The following is a 19,152-nucleotide window of genomic DNA, read 5'->3' on the forward strand; positions in this document are numbered from 1 at the left end:
TAAAGATGTCCTCTACATGATGTTATTCCTGAACATAAAGGGAATAGTATACATCTCTTTCCTAAGTTTTACTACTTCCACGATTGAGTCAGTATGTAAAATGAGACTTCAAAAATCTGCATAAATATTTGGCATTTTTTCGAGTATATTTTTCATCGAATACAGAGTGTTTCTAAAAGGAAATCAAAAAGTTATCAATTTTTAGATTTACAGACTAGTTCAAAAGTGCAAGAGAAATTTTGAAAATTATACCAATGCAAATGGAATTTATCTCAACAAAAAAAACCCACAAAAGGCAAACAAGCAACACTGGATGCTAAGCAAATATCACAAAGTTAAATACAAGGAGGACAGGAAATAAAGGACGCACATCAGCTAGACTGATAGCAACTTTGTAAAGCCAGCAGTCAATGTGGGTTTGAAACCCAAGTTTTAGACAGATACTTTACTAATGGAGAACAGTTTTGTCCATGAAGATAAATTCATCTAACGTACATCAAAAACTGGGTTGTAATGTACCCTAGGAGAGCTTATACGATTATCATTAGTGTCTATCAAGTACCGCTGCGGGTACGGGACTAACGGGTAGTTTTCTGAGTGAATCGAGGGACTTCTGAGTTGATTTGATGCTAGCGAAAGCCTCGCTCTCCCCACCTGTGTGTAACCACTGGAGATGCTGGATTTCCTTCCCAAGCCTCCACGGTTCGCATCCGGTCGAAGGAAAGAATGCTGATCGGGAAAGTAAATGGGTTGAAACCGACCGCTGCTTATGGTGCTGACATTTTGGGAATGAGATGCCGACTTTGCAAGAGCTTCGTGAGTTTGTTTAACACTTTCAGGGTCTGGAATCGCTGTTTTGTTGTTGTACCCAAAGCAGTCACAGCACGAGGAGCAGGGGATGTTACCGACTGTGCTCTGAGGGCCGACAGTAAAACAAAGAGACTGGAAGAAGAAAGTGCTGTGAGTCCAACTAATCAGCATCACTATCATGAGGAAGATACCGAACTGCGTGTAGCCGTACACCGTGGCGGGCATGACTAGGGCACCAGCGATGAAAGTAGAGAACGCTGCTATGGAAATGGCACCCGACATGGTGGCCAGGGAATACTTGCTTCGACTCTTGCGATCCTGGTGCGGAGCAAGTCTGTACGCGACGCCATAGTGGATGGTGAAGTCAACCGATAAACCCACAGAGAGCGTGACCACTGTAGACTCTACAATATTCAACTCCCAACCGAGTAGTACCAAAATGGCGACAGTGACAAAGACTGTGCTGGTGATAGTCAGCACCGCGTTTATAGTCAAGATGATATTCTGAATGGACAGAAGCAGGATTACAGATCCTATGCCCAGGGTGACCAGCATGGAAAACACCGTCCCCGAGGCCAAGCTTTTCTGGAGATCGTAGAAGCCGATGTCCGTGGTATATGGCACGAACCAGCCATGTTGCAGATGCAATGGTGCAGACTCAACTTTTGAATCCACCCAGGTGCTGGCCAGGGTCCAAAGTTCCTCGTTTGTGGCATAAGACAAAGTCTGCTTGTAGGACATTGTGAAAGGAACAGTGATGACACCGAGGGAGGAATTGTTCTTGCTGAATCTAACACTAGGGACGTAACCGGCGCTATGGAAACGTCTCAAACAAATATCAAAGGTAGAGGACGGGTATGGAAAGGAAGATTGTCTGCAGCACGGCGATGCATCTTGGCCCGTCACGGGATCGACCACACACGGTTGTTCCATGAGTGATTTCATAGTTTCGACGAAACAGTCAAAGGGACCATCCGATTTAAAGAACGTCTGATTCTTCAGATCTCGGCAGAAGTCCAGGAGCCACTCCTGATCAGATTGACTAGAGAATTTGAAGTCTTCTTGGGGACTAAATGTACCGGAATCATCAGGATCCCAAATGTTGCCATTATCAACAGCTTCCATACCCCACACAATGTAACCAGGAACATACGGTCTGTTCTTTTGCGAGAAGGCAAACTGATCTTTATAGATAAAGTCATACTGTTCAAAACGATGGGTGAGGATCAGAAACTGATTTTCTGCAACGCTTGGTAGTTGAACACCGGGCCGGTAGAACACGACCACCGCTCCGCCTGCTCCGAGTAGGAAGAAGACGACGATCCAGATATACCGGAGCCTCAGGACGAAGGACGGTAGCGTGTTCTCAAAGAAACCCCTCAGGATTTTGATCAGTCGCTGTCTACAAGAATGGTCATTCTCGGAGCGCTCGGCATGGTTACTGGATTTCGCTGTGCCCTTGGATGTCCCTCGACAGGTCTGACGTTTTAGTTTGTGGTCAAGAACAACGATTGCTGGAGTCAGGGTGATAGTTAGGACCAGATTCATCAAGATGGCCGTGCCAGCGAACACCCCAAAGCACTTGACGGCCGTGATATCTGAGATGACGCTCGCGTACAGCGCAGCTGCTGTGGTAAAGCTTGTCACGAACATCGTGGTCGTAGCATGGCGCAATGTTTCGCGGGTGAGCGACACGAGATCCTCTCCTCCAGTCTCCAACTTGCATTTCTTCCAGAGATCAATGAAGACGAAGGCATCGTCTGCCCCTATGCCGATGATAAGGACCGCGGCCAGGACGTTGCTGAACGGGAAGAAGGGCCTAGCAAACACCACAGTGAAGAAAAAGTAGGCCATCATGAGAGAGAACACGATGTTGAGTAGCGCTGATATGGTGACAACTAGGGAACCAGTGTAGATCCAGATGAGAACAAATATCACTGTGATGCCAATGCCTAGGAAGATTGAGTCGGCCAGGAGGAGACTTGAAAACAAGGTGAACTTGAGAGAGAAGTCGACTGCCTTGAGCTCTGTGATGCCGTCAGAACACGAGCAGCTCTGCAAGTTGTCTGTGTAGATGGCTTCGAGGGTGGATTCCTCGTATGTCCGCAGAGGAAAGAACACGGCCGCCACGGCTGCTGTGGCCGACTTGTTCCTCAAGATGCTTTCGATGAAATCCGACGGGAGAAGAAAAAACAGCATAGTGTGGAGGGCGTAGTCGTATTGGGCGCACTCTGTCGGTATTGCCAAAAGGTCGTTGGAGTTTTGTAAATCTGACCGAGTACGGTTATAAAAGAACGGCGCGCACTGTTTCAGTAACATCAAGACTTTCTCGGTGTCACTGTCGGTGATATCCTGGCACGAGGTTTTGTTTGAGAGTAAAGCGACATAGTTTCCAAGAGACCAAGTGCTTGAACACCGTCCAGCATCATGGCAGAGGCAGTTCGACTGGTACATGGGATGAGACGCGATGAGGTTGGTTTCTGCAAAGCAAACTGACTTAAGACTTGCTGCAGAGAGCATGTCTCGTCCGTCGACTCCTTCAAATATCACCTTGGCGACGCTCTCATCCCAGTCCCCTGCATAAATCAAGAAAAGATAGAAACGGCTGTTAAAGACTCAACTGATTACAAACACAAAGTTGGTGTACTGCTGTTGTGTTGACAATTACGGCCGAAGAACTGAACACAACAGTTGTGATAATGATAGGTGTGGAGTTAGGATTATTACGTTGGTGATCAAAATGAAATTTATATCACAGATCATGAATATTCAGGTTTTTTGAGCAGGGAGTGGATAACACAGACAGGAATAAGCCGTTTGCGATTTAATTTTGAATAAAATCTGGTACACTGAGTTACGAGATTGCACATAAACAAGACACTGTTGCTGTACCTCGTGATTCGGGGCAAGCTTTTGCATAGTGACCACCATCTCTGGAATAGACTGGTTCCTTTGTGCCCTAAGCTTCTTATCCATTGATAAGTGTTTTGTTGCAAGGCGTTTCTTATGCAACTAAGGAAAAGCTTGCCCCGAATCACAAGGTATAGCAACAGTGTGTTTTTAGTTTAGAGAATTCAAATTATGTCCACGTGAATTTAAAGAACTGAAGAGTACCAGATTCTATGCAAATTTTACTCGCAAAAGGCTTACTGTGATACAGATTTTGGCATACGTACACAGCGAAGCAGCGAACCAGATCGGTTCCTGAGAGTTCTCAACTGTCGACTGTTGGTCAGGGTAGGAGCAGCTTATTTGGGATCCTGCCACAGTGCTATCGCTTAGTGCTCCAGGATTTACAACTTGCTGGCTGAGGTAGTCGTCAGAGTGATAAAACATATTGGTGAGGCTTCGAAGTCGAGCAGCAATAACAGTACCTCGAGCATCAAAACCCTGGGCACGAGGGCAAATGATTAAATAAAGTTTAGTTTAACATCGGTGTAGTGGAGTTGAACACACTAATGTTAAGTATGCTAAATCATTTGCGATTCTGCAGCAATAGAGATTGATCCAGATATGCTTCGAATGTGGTTGGGATGACTTTCAACTCTTCACAATGCTGTTTCAAAACGGCACAATAATTTTCTCGAGGAAAAGTCTGCTTTGGTTTACTTTCGTATGGTCTAATTAGGTTTCATTTTCGAATTCAAATTAAGGTTGATTTTTAGTTGTCAAAGGTTTGGTGTCCAGACGTACCTTGACTGGATCGGAGAAGTCTGGTAGTGGATAGAGGGTGAACGCAATTGTCCCGTAAGCTGCCATCATAGAGAAGACAATGATGCATATCACGTACCAGTACTTGGTAAGAATTGTGGCATACCTAAGTGGGAAGAATATTAACCAATAAATACATTAGTAAAGTGTAAAAGAGATTATGGGATGATTTTTGGAAACGTTTTCACGATTATATTCATAATTCACATGTAGGCCTAGGTATGAAAATGTATGTTCTGAACGGTAAACGAATGACAGATCTATCTAGCTAGGCGGCACTTTGAAAAAGCTCGAAACAAAGTCTAAAGGTCTTTAGTCTTTTCAGATAAAAGTTGAAATTTCTCTCATCGTGACGTGCCAGTTCCACCATACAGTAAGAACTTTTTGTACGGTTCAATCACTCACTGTGCACGTTCACTGACTTGACCGGAATTTCGCAAAAGAAAAATGTGGACTTCACGCTCTTCAGTGTTTAAAGTATGATCAGGCAACAGGCAGTACACTGCAATCACACTTACGTAGTGCTCACTCCCAATTTCGCTTCCTGAGATTGATGGAAATGCTCGGCACGATGCTTACTTTTCTCTGCCGTGGCCGACATGTTGGAGAATTCTGCTGGACTTAAAACGGACGTCAAGTCCTCCACCAAGTGGTATGAGGCCACTTCCTGAGCTGCCTTAGGTGTATACAAGTCATGTACGACCCAGTGACGTCTCCACGATGGGTACCTACGTGTGTGTGCATACGCCAGGCATTTATGCCAGAGGTGGGGCCGCTAACAAAAGTTTCTTGACCGCCTAATCCTCTGCTGTTGCCTCGTGACAGCATCTCAAAGACGGCCATGTTTACTTAAGCATATAACATGCACAAACGGCGTATGCTCCCACTAATACCATATACGCAAGGACATAGCCAACGGAGAGAAGCATCGTCAGCGCCTCTAAGCCGGGAAGCCTAAAGTTCGGTGAACCTACCACAGGAGAGGTTAAAAAACACCCCCCCCGCTTCGCCCAGCCCCGCCTTTGGGCTTAGCATACACTATACAATTAAGACCCATGAATCGTCAACTTTCGTTTGAATATTACTCTAAGTACGTACAATCACAGGATATAGAAGGTTTTTTTAGTTCTTGGTTTTTGTTTGTTCTTGCGCTTGCCTGAATAATTTTTCTTGAATAGGATATTGGCCAATTAAGCAAGGCTCAGAGAGTAACCATGTTGTGTGGATTGAGGGCGTATGTCAACATTTCATGAATCATCTTCGTCGGCATCATAGGTGTCGTCCATATTCGTGCATTTCAATGACGGGTTTGAGTGTATGATGCACGATAAAGGAACCACATTACAGACGGTGTCCGAAAGCTATGGCTGCGGCTAGAGGCCGGTAGAAGCCACTGCATAGCGGCTACAGCCATACCCATATGATGTGTCTCTCGGCCACAGCCAATTGAGCCGGACATAGCTCGTCTAATCTTTTTTTCCTGTGTCATTGCATTACGTCATGAGGTATCCCTGTACATCGTATCTATGTAATTTGGAATCCACAGCAAAAGTTTCTTCAACCCTTTAAGTTTCTTGATGTCGGCAAAGATTGAGGAAAGCAAATATGTGTCCTGCCTTGAGCGCGTCAATTAAGAGGATTTGAAAAGGCTTAATATAGCGGCCATTCTTTGCTCATGCAAAAGCGATTACCCGTGACAAACGTTCGCGTAATCATTCCTCCTTGGTTGAATTATTTAATGCACCGCCCAAAAATTTAAATTTATTAAGTCATCGGCCATTCTATCGGGTTTGTAGCGGTCCATCTTTCTTCCTTTTTTGGACCATAATCTTCTGTGGAGTTTCTCCATATAGGGCCTACCGCACAAACTGGAAACATAACATCCTGATCCCCATGTCTAAACAAGTGTGACATCATAATAACGTCATAATGTCGTCACCAGGTGAAAAAAAATACACATCTGCTCGTACCGAAACCAAGCACAATTGTTGCCAGAGACAGATTACAGATAAACTTGTAGTAAGGCTCATGTTAAGATCAGGTGTTCTCACGTGCGTGACCTTAAAGGTGCACTCTTCAATTAAAGGGCGGTCTCTGCAGATCAGACAGAAAACTCCAGGCCTCAGAAGTATTACACTAGCCCGATGCTGCCATACCCGGCGCAAATGGCTAAACATAACTCTATCTGTCATCACAGGTACCCATTTACTCCTGGAGAGAGGCACGTAGGGGTAGAGTGACTTGACAATATCACTCATGCTGCCACCAGCTGGATTCGAACCCCCCGACCCTATGGTCCGAACTACCAGTACAAACCTCAAGGCCACATCCCCCTAATTGGGGTCAGTAGACTGAAATCGGCCGATCACCGCGTTTGGCACAGGAACGAACGTGAACATCTAGTGCGAATTAGCTCAGACCAATACTCAGACGAAAGAAGGGAGAAAAGCAGTTGAGCTTTTTCATCGCAAATGATTTACTTCGCTTATATTTCCCCCCGAGTCTTTATGGGGCGCCCTCTACAGGAACTATCCTCAATACGAAACTTTTTTTAAAAGGTTCAACCCTTTTATTTCATTTCAATAACGAAGTCACTGTTAAAACAATCAAGATCTCAATAGTAACAAACTAACTGTATCATGTAAACCGCGGGTTTCTTAGCCAAACGGACTGGCTTCAAACTGAACTAAACTTGGTTTTTGCTATTAAGCTACAGGCTGTCCTTGCCAACATATGTTTAACAAAAAGCTAATGCAGAATTCTGAAATAAACGTCTGATTTGTGCTTTAAATCTTGTCAGTTCGCTGCTAAGGTTTAGTAAACCGTATTTCTCAAATTTTCTTAAGTTTGTTGTATTTTTGACATTTCTTTGACTTTAAGCAGTAGAATTTGTAATTTAGTAAGAGTGCTAGAAAACACAAGGAACAAAAGACCACTACGCAGCCGCCTGGAAAGGTCGAGACAGTGCTGAATTTTGTTGGTAACACCACACTCCAACAAACTTTTTTAGCTCCTAAATTTCTCGGCATATTAAAAACCAGAAATAGGCCTAGTAATATTTTGCACACACTGAACATCACACAAAATGGTCACGGTCAAATGAGATACAAGTATTCCTAACCTGAAAATTTATTGTATTCAAATCACTGGTGTACCTTTCACCAGACAGTTTTGATTGGAAGACAACCCGGCAGTGAAAATGTCTTTCACACAACCCCCTGGAGAAACACGACTTGAATAAAGGCTATAATCGTGGCTCTGGAGGAATTTCAAGGGGCAGTGAAGTCCAACATTTCAAAGGGGGAGGTTTCCATGATACGTGAAGACTAGTCTCCTCTCAAGACTGGTGATAAAAACCATATTCCAGAAGGAAAGTATGTGGTGTATCCCCGGACAGTTGTGTATAATAATAAAATGGAAAAACATGCCCGCCCAGTACAGGTCTGATTAACGGCTTTTCTGCTTCCGGGTTCGAGGCGCAGCAGTGTTGGTGGCAGGCTTGTTTGCAGCTGGCTTGTAATCGCTACTGAACAGCATCAGTAAAAGAATCAGCACGGGGAGAAGGAGGTAAGGGACGTAAATGGCCGACAGCTTGAGCCGCTCTTCCAAGGTGGACGGGGCCGGGTAGGGCGATTTGGAGAAATCCTGGAAGAGGATGTGAGCCAGGATAGCTTGTAAGGTGGTAGCGGTGTGGACCGAATAAATGATTGCTGGAATTCGAATCCACTTGCAGCTGCCTGAGGGAAAAAAACAACAAATTGAAATAAACAAGCTGGTTTACAAAAATTGATATAAAAAATTACAACACAAAGTAGCACATTTGTATCTAGAATTTATGTAGAAAACAAAAAGGCTTTTAATCTTTTCCAAATATCTCCTGTCACAGATCCCCCCGAACCAAGAAATATCAATAAATAGTTTTAAAAATTTAAAAAACGAAATAACAGTTACATGTGCGAAAATCTAACAGGCCAGAGCCCCCCCCCAAAAAACTTATGGATCCACCCCTGGATTTCAATCACTAAAACAGCATGAATGTGGAAAAAACACCCACCTTTGTAAAAGGCATAGGTAGCAACAAAGAAAAATGGAAACTGCAGCAGACATTCCCCGTAGACAAATGACATGAACCACGGGTAGGCAGACGGATCGGCCATCATTTCATCCTTCATGTACACGGAATAATCTTTCATGACATCTACAAACTGCCCAAAATATGGATAGTAAAGGATTCATACACGGCATTATCCATAAAATATCAAATTTGGTGGCTGGAAAAAGAGGTGTCAGTCAGGGTTGTAGCCGCAGTGGGCGGCGCCGGGCGGCATCACCCGGTACTGCAAATTTCCGCCCGGCACTCAGGGTTGAAATTGGCTGTGCCACCCAGCACGGATTTTCCAAAAAATAAACTGAAATATTACTGAAAATTTAAATGTACCAATTGGATCGTATTTCAAGCATCAGAAAGCATTAAGAACTGCACTCACTATGCTTTGTAATCCAAAAATTTACCCGGCACTAAAAATGGTCCTAGCTAGAACACTGGTGTCAGTGCACTGACAGACCGAAGGGTAGCCATGCAGCACCTATTCCCCCCCCCCTGATTTTTCATACATCCCCAAAATCCAAATGTTTCCACACACACAAAATAAAAAAATGTAAAAAAAATTGCCTCCCAAAACTTTGGCATATCTTTTTGCCAAAGCCTCAGGTCCACTGACAGTGAAGATAGTATATTAGATAATGCACTTATAATATCAACAGCGGCTGGGAAAAATGTTGCATCTTGACTCCACTTTTCTCATCATAAATCATCTCAATAAAAGTCATTATACAAGTGCTGGAAAGACACAAATTCTGGATTGAGAAACATTTACCGATGTTGTTGGGAAATACTTAGAAAATTCTCTTCACTCCCCATAGACTTTGTACACAACTGCTGAAGTGGAGTCAGGATGCAACATTTTTTCCAACGGCTGCAATTATTTTCTTTCGGCGAATGCATTGGAATGTAAAGCCTAGGTCACGAGCACTTTCGACAATAGGATTTGTGTACAGGTCAGATGACGCTAGTCGTCGATTTAACCATGGATTTAACCGAGGCCAACTTACCATTTTCGGGTACAGCCATTGAGGCATGATTGCCTGCGAGTCGAAGAAGACGGTGATGAAGATGTGACTGGCAAAATACACCACAATCACCCATTCTAAAACTCGAGTTAATCCTTTGGCCATGACGCGGTCACTTGTCTGTACTGCAGTCTTGGTGTATTCAATTCAATGCACTGTGCAATCGTCAATGGCGGCCACTCTCTGCAGTTCGGCTATGCCAAAAATGCTTTGTAATTGGCACTTAATCTCGGCACGCGATATACGCCCTGGATCTGTTCATTTCCACGCACAAACAAGCCAGGTAGCTGGGTTAACTGCTGGTACCTGCAAAATCGGTGGACTTTGCTTTGAATTCGCATGAGCTGAGCGAACTCTGACCCGTTTTTAATCTTGCCGCGGCATTGTGATCTTGCCCATCTTCAAATCGATTCCGATTCCGAATAAGCTTTGATTATGGGTCGGCTCATCAAGTTTTTCAAATCGTGGTTTTTAACAAAAATCATATGACGCCTTGTTGCTTTTTAGCGTGGTTTACCACTGGTATGGTTTCGTTTTGAAGCCAAATACTTGACTTCTGGAACTTTTAAGTCAAAAAGGTAAAATCAAGATCAGAATAGTTGACTTCCGCAATGGAGAAAGATAACTACCATGTCACACAGACAAGCCCCACTTTGCAAAATACTATCCATACCTCGTGGGATTTCTGAAATGGTACGTTCTGGTTTGTAATCTGGCCACAGACTCTAATTGGGTATAATGCGGACAGTGATCAGCTGTGGTTAACGGCTTGACATTCGTGGCTTTGTAAACAGTTTCTTCCGTTTTTCTTAGCTGTCTTGAATGTCTCTCCATCTGCTGAATCGTAATGGAGACCGATTCCAAGTTTGTGCTAGGAATTGATTTAGGAACATCTTCCGTGAAAGTCTGTGTGTACGATCCCGAAACCGAGCACACCGTCCAGAGCGCAGTGAGCGAAACGAACGCGAAGATCACGCGGGAGCTGCAGCCTCCGGGCGCGGCGGAGCAAGACGTGACGAAGATTTTAGAAGCTTGCGAGGCTTGCCTGAGGAGACTGGATGCAGATCATCTCAAGCAGGTACAGCGCATTGGAATCGCCGGTCAGATGCACGGATGCGTCTGCTGGTCTGGGCATGATGGGACAGAACTTAATCCAGGCCTTAATCAACTCGATTGGTTCGACCAGTCGATCCTCACCAGCCAGCTCGTCACCTGGCAAGACGGTCGATGCACGCCTGAATTCATCGCTACCCTACCCAAGCCAGACTCACACCTTAGGCTTGCTACTGGCCATGGTTGTGCCACCCTATTCTGGTTGCAGCAGAACTCGCCTCAGATTGTGGAGAGATTTGAGCATGCTGGAACAGTGATGGATCTGCTGGTTGCCATGTTGTGCAACCTTACTGCCACCGTCATGTCTGTCCAAAATGCAGCCAGTTGGGGTTATTTCAATGTCACAGAAAAACAATGGAATCAGGAAATGTAAGAATTCTTATTTCAAGCTTACCAATATGAGAAAAATCACAATTTTTTGCTTTTACAAAAAAATGCTTTTGTAAACAATCTTTCAATTTAATTTGACCTATTAACAAAATTGTAATGACTAATGCAGCAATAGTTTCAACAAGCTCATCATTATCCATTTATCCCTTTCCAACCACCTTCAACCCCCTTGATAAAAAAAAAGTAATTGCCGTATAAAACAAATTGTGGTGTCTATATTTCCATTGTGTTAGCTTGCACTGAATTGTCTCCCTGTCTTATACAGTTGTAGAATTCTTTATTTCTTGGTTTCTCAGACTGTCATCAGCTGGTTTCCCTGTCCATCTGTTGCCTAAGGTCGTTGACCCTGGATCCATTGTGGGCAAGTTGTGTTCGTCTTGGTGTGGCATCCCAGCTGGCTGTGAGGTTGGAGTTGCTATGGGGGATCTACCATGCTCTGTTCTACCATCACTTGAATGGCAAACTGATGCAGGTACCACCCACACTGCCACTAGCCCCTCCCCTCTCTTTCCTCTTCCCTCCAGGCCCTCAAACCAAAGCATGAGCAACCCCCCTACTAGCCCCACCCCCTCTTGCTCCTTCATTCCTAACTTACCAAAGCACTGAAGAACAAGCCCTCCCTACTAGCACTGGCCCCTCCCCTTTCAGGCTCCTCTCCCAACCCTCCCACCAAAGCACAAGAAACCCCGCCCTACTACTGACCCCTCCCTCTCTGCGGCCTCTAAACTCCAAGCCCTCTCGCGGAAATACAAAACACCCTGTTCAAATTTCCAAATTCCAACTTGATTTCAAGGGGGATTCTGAAGGAATCTTAAAATACGAACCATTTTGATGTTCATTGACCCAACTGCTTAATTTGTTCTCAAACAAAATGATTCTGAAAATAATGAAATGTTTTCAACTAAAATTTGCATACCCCCCAACTTTTAGTTACAAAAATAGCGAGCTTGCACCATTTTACCCTGCAACATCGTCACCAGAACCAACCACCCACTTTACTTCTACTTCTGTCACACCGCTTCCTCAGTCATTGGATAGTCCAACTTTTACCCAATATAAGAACAGTTTTGAGGTTTATGTAGTATGTACCAGTGAGAGGTACAGTACGTGAGTGATAGACACTGCCACTTATATCTTTTCCTCTAGTTGTGAACATCAGTACGTCAGCACAGCTTGTCACCAGCACGCCGCCTGCCTTCAACCCACCGAAATCAACTCCTAGCTCGACGGTCGAATATTTCCCCTACTTCAGAGGTCAGTATCTTGCTGTAGCTGCGGCGCTGACCGGCGGTAACGTCTTGGAACATTTCGTCTCGACAATGCAGGAGTGGGCAAGAGAGCTTGGCTTACAGATTTCAAAGGATGAGGCTTATGAAAAGATGATTGAGAAAGGGCTAGGAGTGGAAGAGACTGATCTTTGGATCGTCCCAACTTTATTCGGGGAGAGACACATTCCATCTCAGAGGGCTAGCATTTTGAATCTGACAATGGCAAACGCGAGCCTTGGAGATACAACACGCGCTCTGTGTCAGGGGGTTATCCAAAATCTCCACGATATGATGTCCAAGAAAGATCTCTTCGACCGAGGCATTAAGAGGATCATCGGATGCGGGAGCGCGCTGCTGCGAAACAAAGTCTTGATGCAGGAACTGGAGAGGGCATTCCAACTACCGGTAGACTACAAGAAAGGGGGTGACGCGGCAGAAGGTGCGGCTGTGGCTATGGCCATGTTAGTAAAGCAACAGACAGAAAAGCCATAACTTGGGACTTACAGAAAATTCACAATGTGGCTGTAGGCTACAATGAACTCCATCTTACAATGATTATTGAAGATGAGTTGCCGAGGAAGGTGAACAAAATTAAAGATGAGCACAAGAAAAATTACACTTCTCTACATCAGCACATGTAGGCATTCACAATACAAACGAGGTTTGAACACCTAGAAGAAAATCTCCACAGTTGACATATTTTGTGTTTCATAGACGGATATATTTAATGTACACATTTTCCTTCCTCAAAATAAATACACTTGATGATGAACCTCAAAAAAATGCTTTTTCTTTTTGAGTTGAAAAAATAAAGAAATTTTAATTGAGACCTGGGCGACTTGTGTCCAAGAGACAGAGAAGAAACTTAATCTATGTAGTTTTCAATCTAAAATGTGAGAGTCCAATCTTTCCAGGGACAAAATGTTTGATTTTTTTCAAAATCCAGATTCAATTTTGGAAATTGCAAATTGAACTAAGTTCATTTTTAACAATAGTGTTTAAAGTCTCATTTAATACCAATTTGGAATTGATCGCAGACTTCACAGGAAGCTTAGTCTGGCGAGCTGCTGATAGCCCCAGACAGTCTCACTGATTGTATTTCCACGGCATTTTTTCAAGATCAAAGACGATACTGTACTGGGTAATAATGCAGCTCCGATCCAGTGACTTTGTAAATGATGAGGAAGTCTAGCCGCCCTCCCATCCCAAACCCCTCCCCCTAAAAAAAAAAAAAACAAAGGAGTCCTCCGGCACCAAATCTCAGTGATTCCAGCTTTTGCTCGCTGTGGTCAGCTGTTCGTGCTCTGCTGTTTGCCCTGTCCGGTTTTGCTGAGCTGTTACAGAGGCACAGAGGAAAATATGAAAAGGACCAGGAACAACTTAGGTTGCCCCTCCCCATCCCAAAACTGCAGACTAGGTTCATACTTGGTGCGGTGGTGAATGTGAGATTGTGACATCAGATCAAATGTTCATGCTGTGAAATTTGCAAAAGATGAACATAGTAACATGAAGAACTGAAGGCAAGACAATAAAGCACTCAGCTATACCAGTCAGTCCATGGCGTCATACCTGACGAGACCGTTGACTGGCCACAGAGCACTATCTCGGCGCAATATCTTTTTGAAAAATCACTTGGCGTTCTAAATGCAACAGGTCATTGCATCATGCGATTTGTCCACTCTCGGAAACGACGGCGTAGGAAACCATTGTGCTTGATTGTTTTATCACTGTGACCATACTCCACAGAGGAAAACTGGGTGTCTCATTTTAACAGTTAAATTTCATGTTTTCTGCTCATCACAGAAATATCTGTATTCTTAAAGTATGCACTTGAGCCAGAAATTCCTTATTAAATAGTAAAATATTCTAATGTATGCAGAAAAAGCGTCTTTAGTTATTGAAAATATTCTGCACTATGATTTGACACTAGGGAGAGAAGTACTTACATGCTGTCAAGTTGAGAGAAGTTGGTTGTCATGGCAGTGAAGAAAAGAAAATATAAATATGTTAATAGAATATAAAAATGTTAACATCTTGTTGATTTTAACGTTAAATTTGAACCTCAAATCACTGTGCTACTGTTGATCCAAGGTCTGCTTTCTTCAACTAAAAAACATCCAGATTTTTAACTGTAACAGTAATTACCTTCACAACGTCCACCCAATTCCAACCTCGTGGCATCTCTCCTTTGTAATCTGAGGCCAAAAAGAGATCAAAATCCTTTTCCAATGAGCCCTTTAATACACACGTACACACTGTCCCAATGTTACATGATATGTACAGCTTGTTCCACTCCAATGGCATTCCTATTTGCTCAACATGGGGACAAACGTGCGTGAGTTACACCTTCCAGCGACAAGCTGTAAAGCAGACGTGGAAATTGGATATTTCCTTCCAAGATTGGGCCCAGAAGTGTTTTCACAGGCCTTAATTTTTCAAGGTGTATGTGTCACATTTGACATCAAGATCCAAAATTCAAACATGTAACAGGGTTCTGTGAATCTGCCTTCCTGATTTGGCTCAAACTTCCTACAATTTCAAGCCAATGGACCAAATTGCTTTTTTTCTTCGCTGAAATTCCTGAAAAATTCTTTGGATTATACAAAGAACAAGCAAGGCATGTTTAAAAAATAATTCTGACAGTCAATATTTGTATATTTCAAATGTTGTACCTATTCCCATAGTCTTGGTTTACAATGATCAAAATCTACTAATCCAACCCCCTCCAATCCTTCAAAATCTACCAGAAGGTTTGGAGGCTTTTGTAGGATTGAGGAAGGAAGAATCCAGCCAACATTACTTTATGGGGTTTGATGACTCTTAAAAGTTCATGGAAGGTAGAGTGAAAGATTTTGGGAGATTCAGGATGGCTAGTGATTTCCTCTGGAGGTTTTAGGTGAAAGGCTCAGAGAGTTTGGGTGAATATGGTCCCAACTAAACCCACCTGTTCTGTTTGCCAGCTTCCGTTTCTGTGCTTTGGTCAATATTTCCTTTTTTTCTTTTGTCTTAGATGCTGCAACTGATTCTGATGTACTCTTTTTGTCTTCCTGCGTTCAAGTCAAAAGAACATTCTTTTTTCTTTCCTGTCAATTTCATCAATTAAAGGATGTCTTATATAATCAGATTTCTTATCTTGATGGATCAGGTTAAATATCACTGTTGATATGCACACTTTTGTTTACAGTTTGTATATTTTGCTAGCATAATAAAAAGTTTCACCAACTTTGGAGCAGTAGAGATTACTCAAAAGAGAGCCACACTGCATGTGTGTACCGTACAGCGTATGCATGGGTAATTTTCATCAGAATGTGCACAAATTTAAACTTCATTTATGACTGCTGAATGGGTACTTGTGTAGGGTATCCACAGGTAGAATGTTAAAGCTTATCACACCTTAATTTCTGGCGGCTCCTCTGTCTGTTCGGACATGAGGTCGTCCGCATTCTCTTTGGCCCATTCAAAGAGAGTATACGTCATTGCACTACCCAACCATTGCTCTGCCTGTAAGCAAAAAAGGTCAGATTATGAGTGAAAAAGATAACTTTATAATGAAATTGATCGTTTCTTTGGTGTGGAGTTCTTTATGTTTCGAAAGTCTGATAGAAAAGACAGATACAGTAAAGCTAGTGCTATGCATCAGCAAAGATTTTTTGATCAAGACATTCCATCGTTACCTCAGCTTTGATCTTTTCAACCACACTGCAGCGCACACCGGACTGTCTGGTAAAGAAAAAACAAAAATATAAACTTGGTTCCTTGAGTCATGAAAGAATGACATGTAACTTTTCTCCCTCTGGTGTAAACAACCACCCTCCCAGTTACTTCAAAATCTGCCTGGTGGTTGTGCAGTATAAGGAAGTAGGTATCGGTTGCTGGACAACCCTCGAAAGTTGTAGTTTAAAAATGATGTCCTTCAGTTGCTGTACTGAGGTAGACTTTGTAGGAATCAGTAAAGGTTTGTGGTAAAGGATGCCTCAGGTTGGAACTTAGAAATCAAACTAGATATTATTTGAGGATTTTGTTGGATTGAGGAAGGTGGAGCCTAGCCACTTCAACTCTACTAGAGATTTAATGCCTCTTGAGAACTGAAGTACAAAGACTATGCAGTTGGTTTCCTGCATAATGGAGGATTTTGTGGGATTCAGGAAGGTTACAAGTGAGAAAGCTACGGAAGTTATAGTCAAGGAACTTACAGGTGGTGGTTGTAGAAGGCATCCAAGTTGATATCAGGCATTTCGTCAGGGTAATTGTCTCCCCATCTTATTTCCAACAGAAAGGATTTGTAATGACCCTCTGTACCTATCTGATAAAGAACACGTGCATTTTCCAATCACAAGAAGCTGTAATTCCTGTGGACCAATCACCTTTGTCTGTAGAAACATACTGTCCAATTAGCTGTGACTACACAAACATGTTATCCAATCAACTATCACTAGAAGTTTTCACAAAAATGCATTGTCCAATCAGATGTGACTGAACAATGCATCGCAAACATACAGTCCAATCAGCTCTTACTGCATAAACTTCCTGTCCAATCACCTCTGATGACATAGACTCATTGTCCAATGTGATATAGCTTCACAAATATCTGGGCCAAACAGTTTTCAAAAAGGTTGTCATGGCAGAGTGTAGGTTGGAACTTGAAACAATTGTCAAAGTAGTCTGAGTAAGTCTCTTCTCACCAACTAGCAAATCTCTGTTGGTGTTCCGTGAGAAATATAAACAATGTATACTATACCCTGTATTGATAGCAATTCTCTATCTGTTTGAAGCATTCGTCTCCATCATATATGGACAGCAGAACTTCTTTCTCTTCCTGAAATACACATGAAGAACAAAAAATGGAAAAATACTGAAGAAAGCTAGCCAGATGAATCTGATTAGTTGGCAAAGTTTCCATCAGAAAACACCACACAACTTATTAAAGACGGCCAGATAGCATGGATAGTTAGTACTTAGTACTTCTACAATTTTTTTCCCACACCAAGCACTATTCATGTGCCTGAATACATCAACCGATTGTCCAACATTTCCATGATTCTGTCTGATGTTTTGTCTTTACTTACCTCTTGAGCCTCTTTACAGGCCATAATCGCGTTGTTTAACTTTAAAAAATTCAGTTCAAAATCGCAGAATCGGCAAGCGAGACCGCACGTCGCGAAAGATCGGGAAGTTCGCCAGTCTAGCTTGATGTACTCAACTCCCGCAAACTCGTGTGTGACGCCCTGACGTCGTTTGCTAAAACCTGTGGATTACATTTTCAGCCGATAAACTTCACAAAAATGCGGTCAGCGATTTACCGCTGCAGTTGCCATCACAAATTGACGGGAACTTCTCTCTCTTTACGCATCCAACCTGTCTTCTTGTTTTATTAATCAAGAATTCATTAGGCCATTAGTTCTTGGGCAGAACAGTGTACGGTAGTGTACACTCGTGCGTGGTACCGGGATGCTTCAAAATATAATGTTCACCATAAAAATTGTCCTTCGGTTTCGTAGCATTGAGGGCGCTAGTACATCGGTGATCATTCGCTTATCCTCCAACTTGGTCGAGTGGAAATATTTCTGAGTCCAGTCTTCAGTTTTTACAAGACTGGGCCCAGTTTCATGAAAATAGCAGGAAAATAACTTATTAGCGAATCAAGTTGAACGTAATTCAACTACAAGACACTTTGTAGGCCCACGATATTAGCCCTTCGGTCTCGCACTTTGTATAAGTGGTGAGCTATTTTGTGTGTTCCTGTCCATGAGTAATCGATCCCTGGATTCTACGACATCGCGTGTCCAACAAATGAAAGCGGTTTGTGAATACATGTATTGCATTTTTCAGGGTGGGCTCTGTGTCTCAAGTTCAGTTGACGCAATCCGCTGGGCGGGCATACCAGTAGGAACCTTCAACTCAGTAAGGAAAGCTCAGCCTCAAAAAGAGGATACCAAAAAGAGATGTGAGATGGAAAAATGGCATGGTTTAAATCAAGCGGCAGAGGTTTTGACAATTAATGGACACAGGCAAAAGGCCGCTGAAGCAACACATCAGGCAGAGTTCGTTTGACCGCCCAAAACGGCGCTGTTTTGGTTAACTTTCGATTCATGATTCATAGAAAAAGCAACATGCACAATTTAGCAATTTCGCATTTTCCATAATATCATTAATTTTTCAAGAGCTTTATTAAATACCTGTTTTATGATCTCCGTTGACAGGTGAATAGGGGGGGCGTGGTTCATCATTAAGGGGAGCCTCAATTGGTATGCCAGCTTCAAACATAGAGGAAGGACACAGGAGGAGTTGCAACTGCGCAAGCATTAAATTTAATGTTGTTATGAGATATACCAAGCACCAACAAATTCATGAATATTCAATTTCCTATACCTCAGTACACAAAGTTGTAAGGATGCAGATTAACAGCAAAGAAATTGCGGCGGTGAGCAATCGCTCGCTGCGCTGTGGACATGACGAGAATGCCAGAAAACGGTACTTGGCCAGATGTTATAGCCTGGGTAGTTCAAACTCCTGTATCCTTCCTCTATGGTTCAAACAATTCACAGCTCTGTCAGCTTCATGTTGAGCAAGAGAATGTGTGTTCTGAGAGAGGGCGTACCGTTGTCCCCCTCGTCCGTGCACAGGGCTCAGCTAACATCGAGTTCTACAAGTATTGGCGGTTACAGAAGTAATGGCCCTGCATCAACCACACATGCCACATTTCTCTTGGCACCAGTGGCTGCCCGAATCT

The 19,152-nt window shown here is 43.1% G+C and overlaps 4 protein-coding genes across 5 annotated transcripts; 1 reads left to right on the plus strand and 3 right to left on the minus strand.

The window, feature by feature from the left end:
* Positions 1-481: 481 nt before the first annotated feature.
* Positions 482-6,836, minus strand: LOC110976907 (protein dispatched homolog 1-like). The gene is made up of 4 exons (XM_022230612.2): positions 5,040-6,836; positions 4,504-4,627; positions 3,987-4,200; positions 482-3,386 (listed from the first exon to the last, which is right to left on the minus strand). Exons 1-4 carry the CDS (start codon positions 5,120-5,122, stop codon positions 487-489), a joined length of 3,321 nt encoding a protein of 1,106 aa, XP_022086304.2. The 5' UTR covers positions 5,123-6,836; the 3' UTR covers positions 482-486.
* A 231-nt stretch (positions 6,837-7,067) lies between these two features.
* Positions 7,068-10,056, minus strand: LOC110976910 (sigma intracellular receptor 2-like). The gene is made up of 3 exons (XM_022230616.2): positions 9,634-10,056; positions 8,576-8,726; positions 7,068-8,258 (listed from the first exon to the last, which is right to left on the minus strand). Exons 1-3 carry the CDS (start codon positions 9,754-9,756, stop codon positions 7,969-7,971), a joined length of 564 nt encoding a protein of 187 aa, XP_022086308.1. The 5' UTR covers positions 9,757-10,056; the 3' UTR covers positions 7,068-7,968.
* Positions 10,057-10,220: 164 nt separating this feature from the next.
* Positions 10,221-13,257, plus strand: shpk (sedoheptulokinase). Its single transcript, XM_022230613.2, has 3 exons — positions 10,221-11,133; positions 11,451-11,626; positions 12,301-13,257. Exons 1-3 carry the CDS (start codon positions 10,499-10,501, stop codon positions 12,912-12,914), a joined length of 1,425 nt encoding a protein of 474 aa, XP_022086305.2. The 5' UTR covers positions 10,221-10,498; the 3' UTR covers positions 12,915-13,257.
* Positions 13,122-17,904, minus strand: rwdd4 (RWD domain containing 4). 2 transcript variants are annotated; one of them, XM_087140666.1, is made up of 8 exons: positions 17,489-17,904; positions 17,161-17,238; positions 16,616-16,721; positions 16,097-16,142; positions 15,816-15,923; positions 15,367-15,469; positions 14,369-14,617; positions 13,122-13,756 (listed from the first exon to the last, which is right to left on the minus strand). In XM_087140666.1, exons 2-7 carry the CDS (start codon positions 17,195-17,197, stop codon positions 14,529-14,531), a joined length of 489 nt encoding a protein of 162 aa, XP_086996792.1. In that variant the 5' UTR covers positions 17,198-17,238; positions 17,489-17,904; the 3' UTR covers positions 13,122-13,756; positions 14,369-14,528. The 2 variants fall into 2 exon arrangements, with proteins under 2 accessions (XP_086996792.1, XP_086996791.1); XM_087140665.1 differs by having other exon boundaries at positions 16,616-16,725.
* Between the last annotated feature and the right edge of the window lie 1,248 nt (positions 17,905-19,152).

Source organism: Acanthaster planci, linkage group LG09 (genome assembly GCF_054643075.1).
Source record: "Acanthaster planci isolate LZ-2023a linkage group LG09, COTS_SCS, whole genome shotgun sequence".
NCBI lineage: Eukaryota > Metazoa > Echinodermata > Asteroidea > Valvatida > Acanthasteridae > Acanthaster > Acanthaster planci.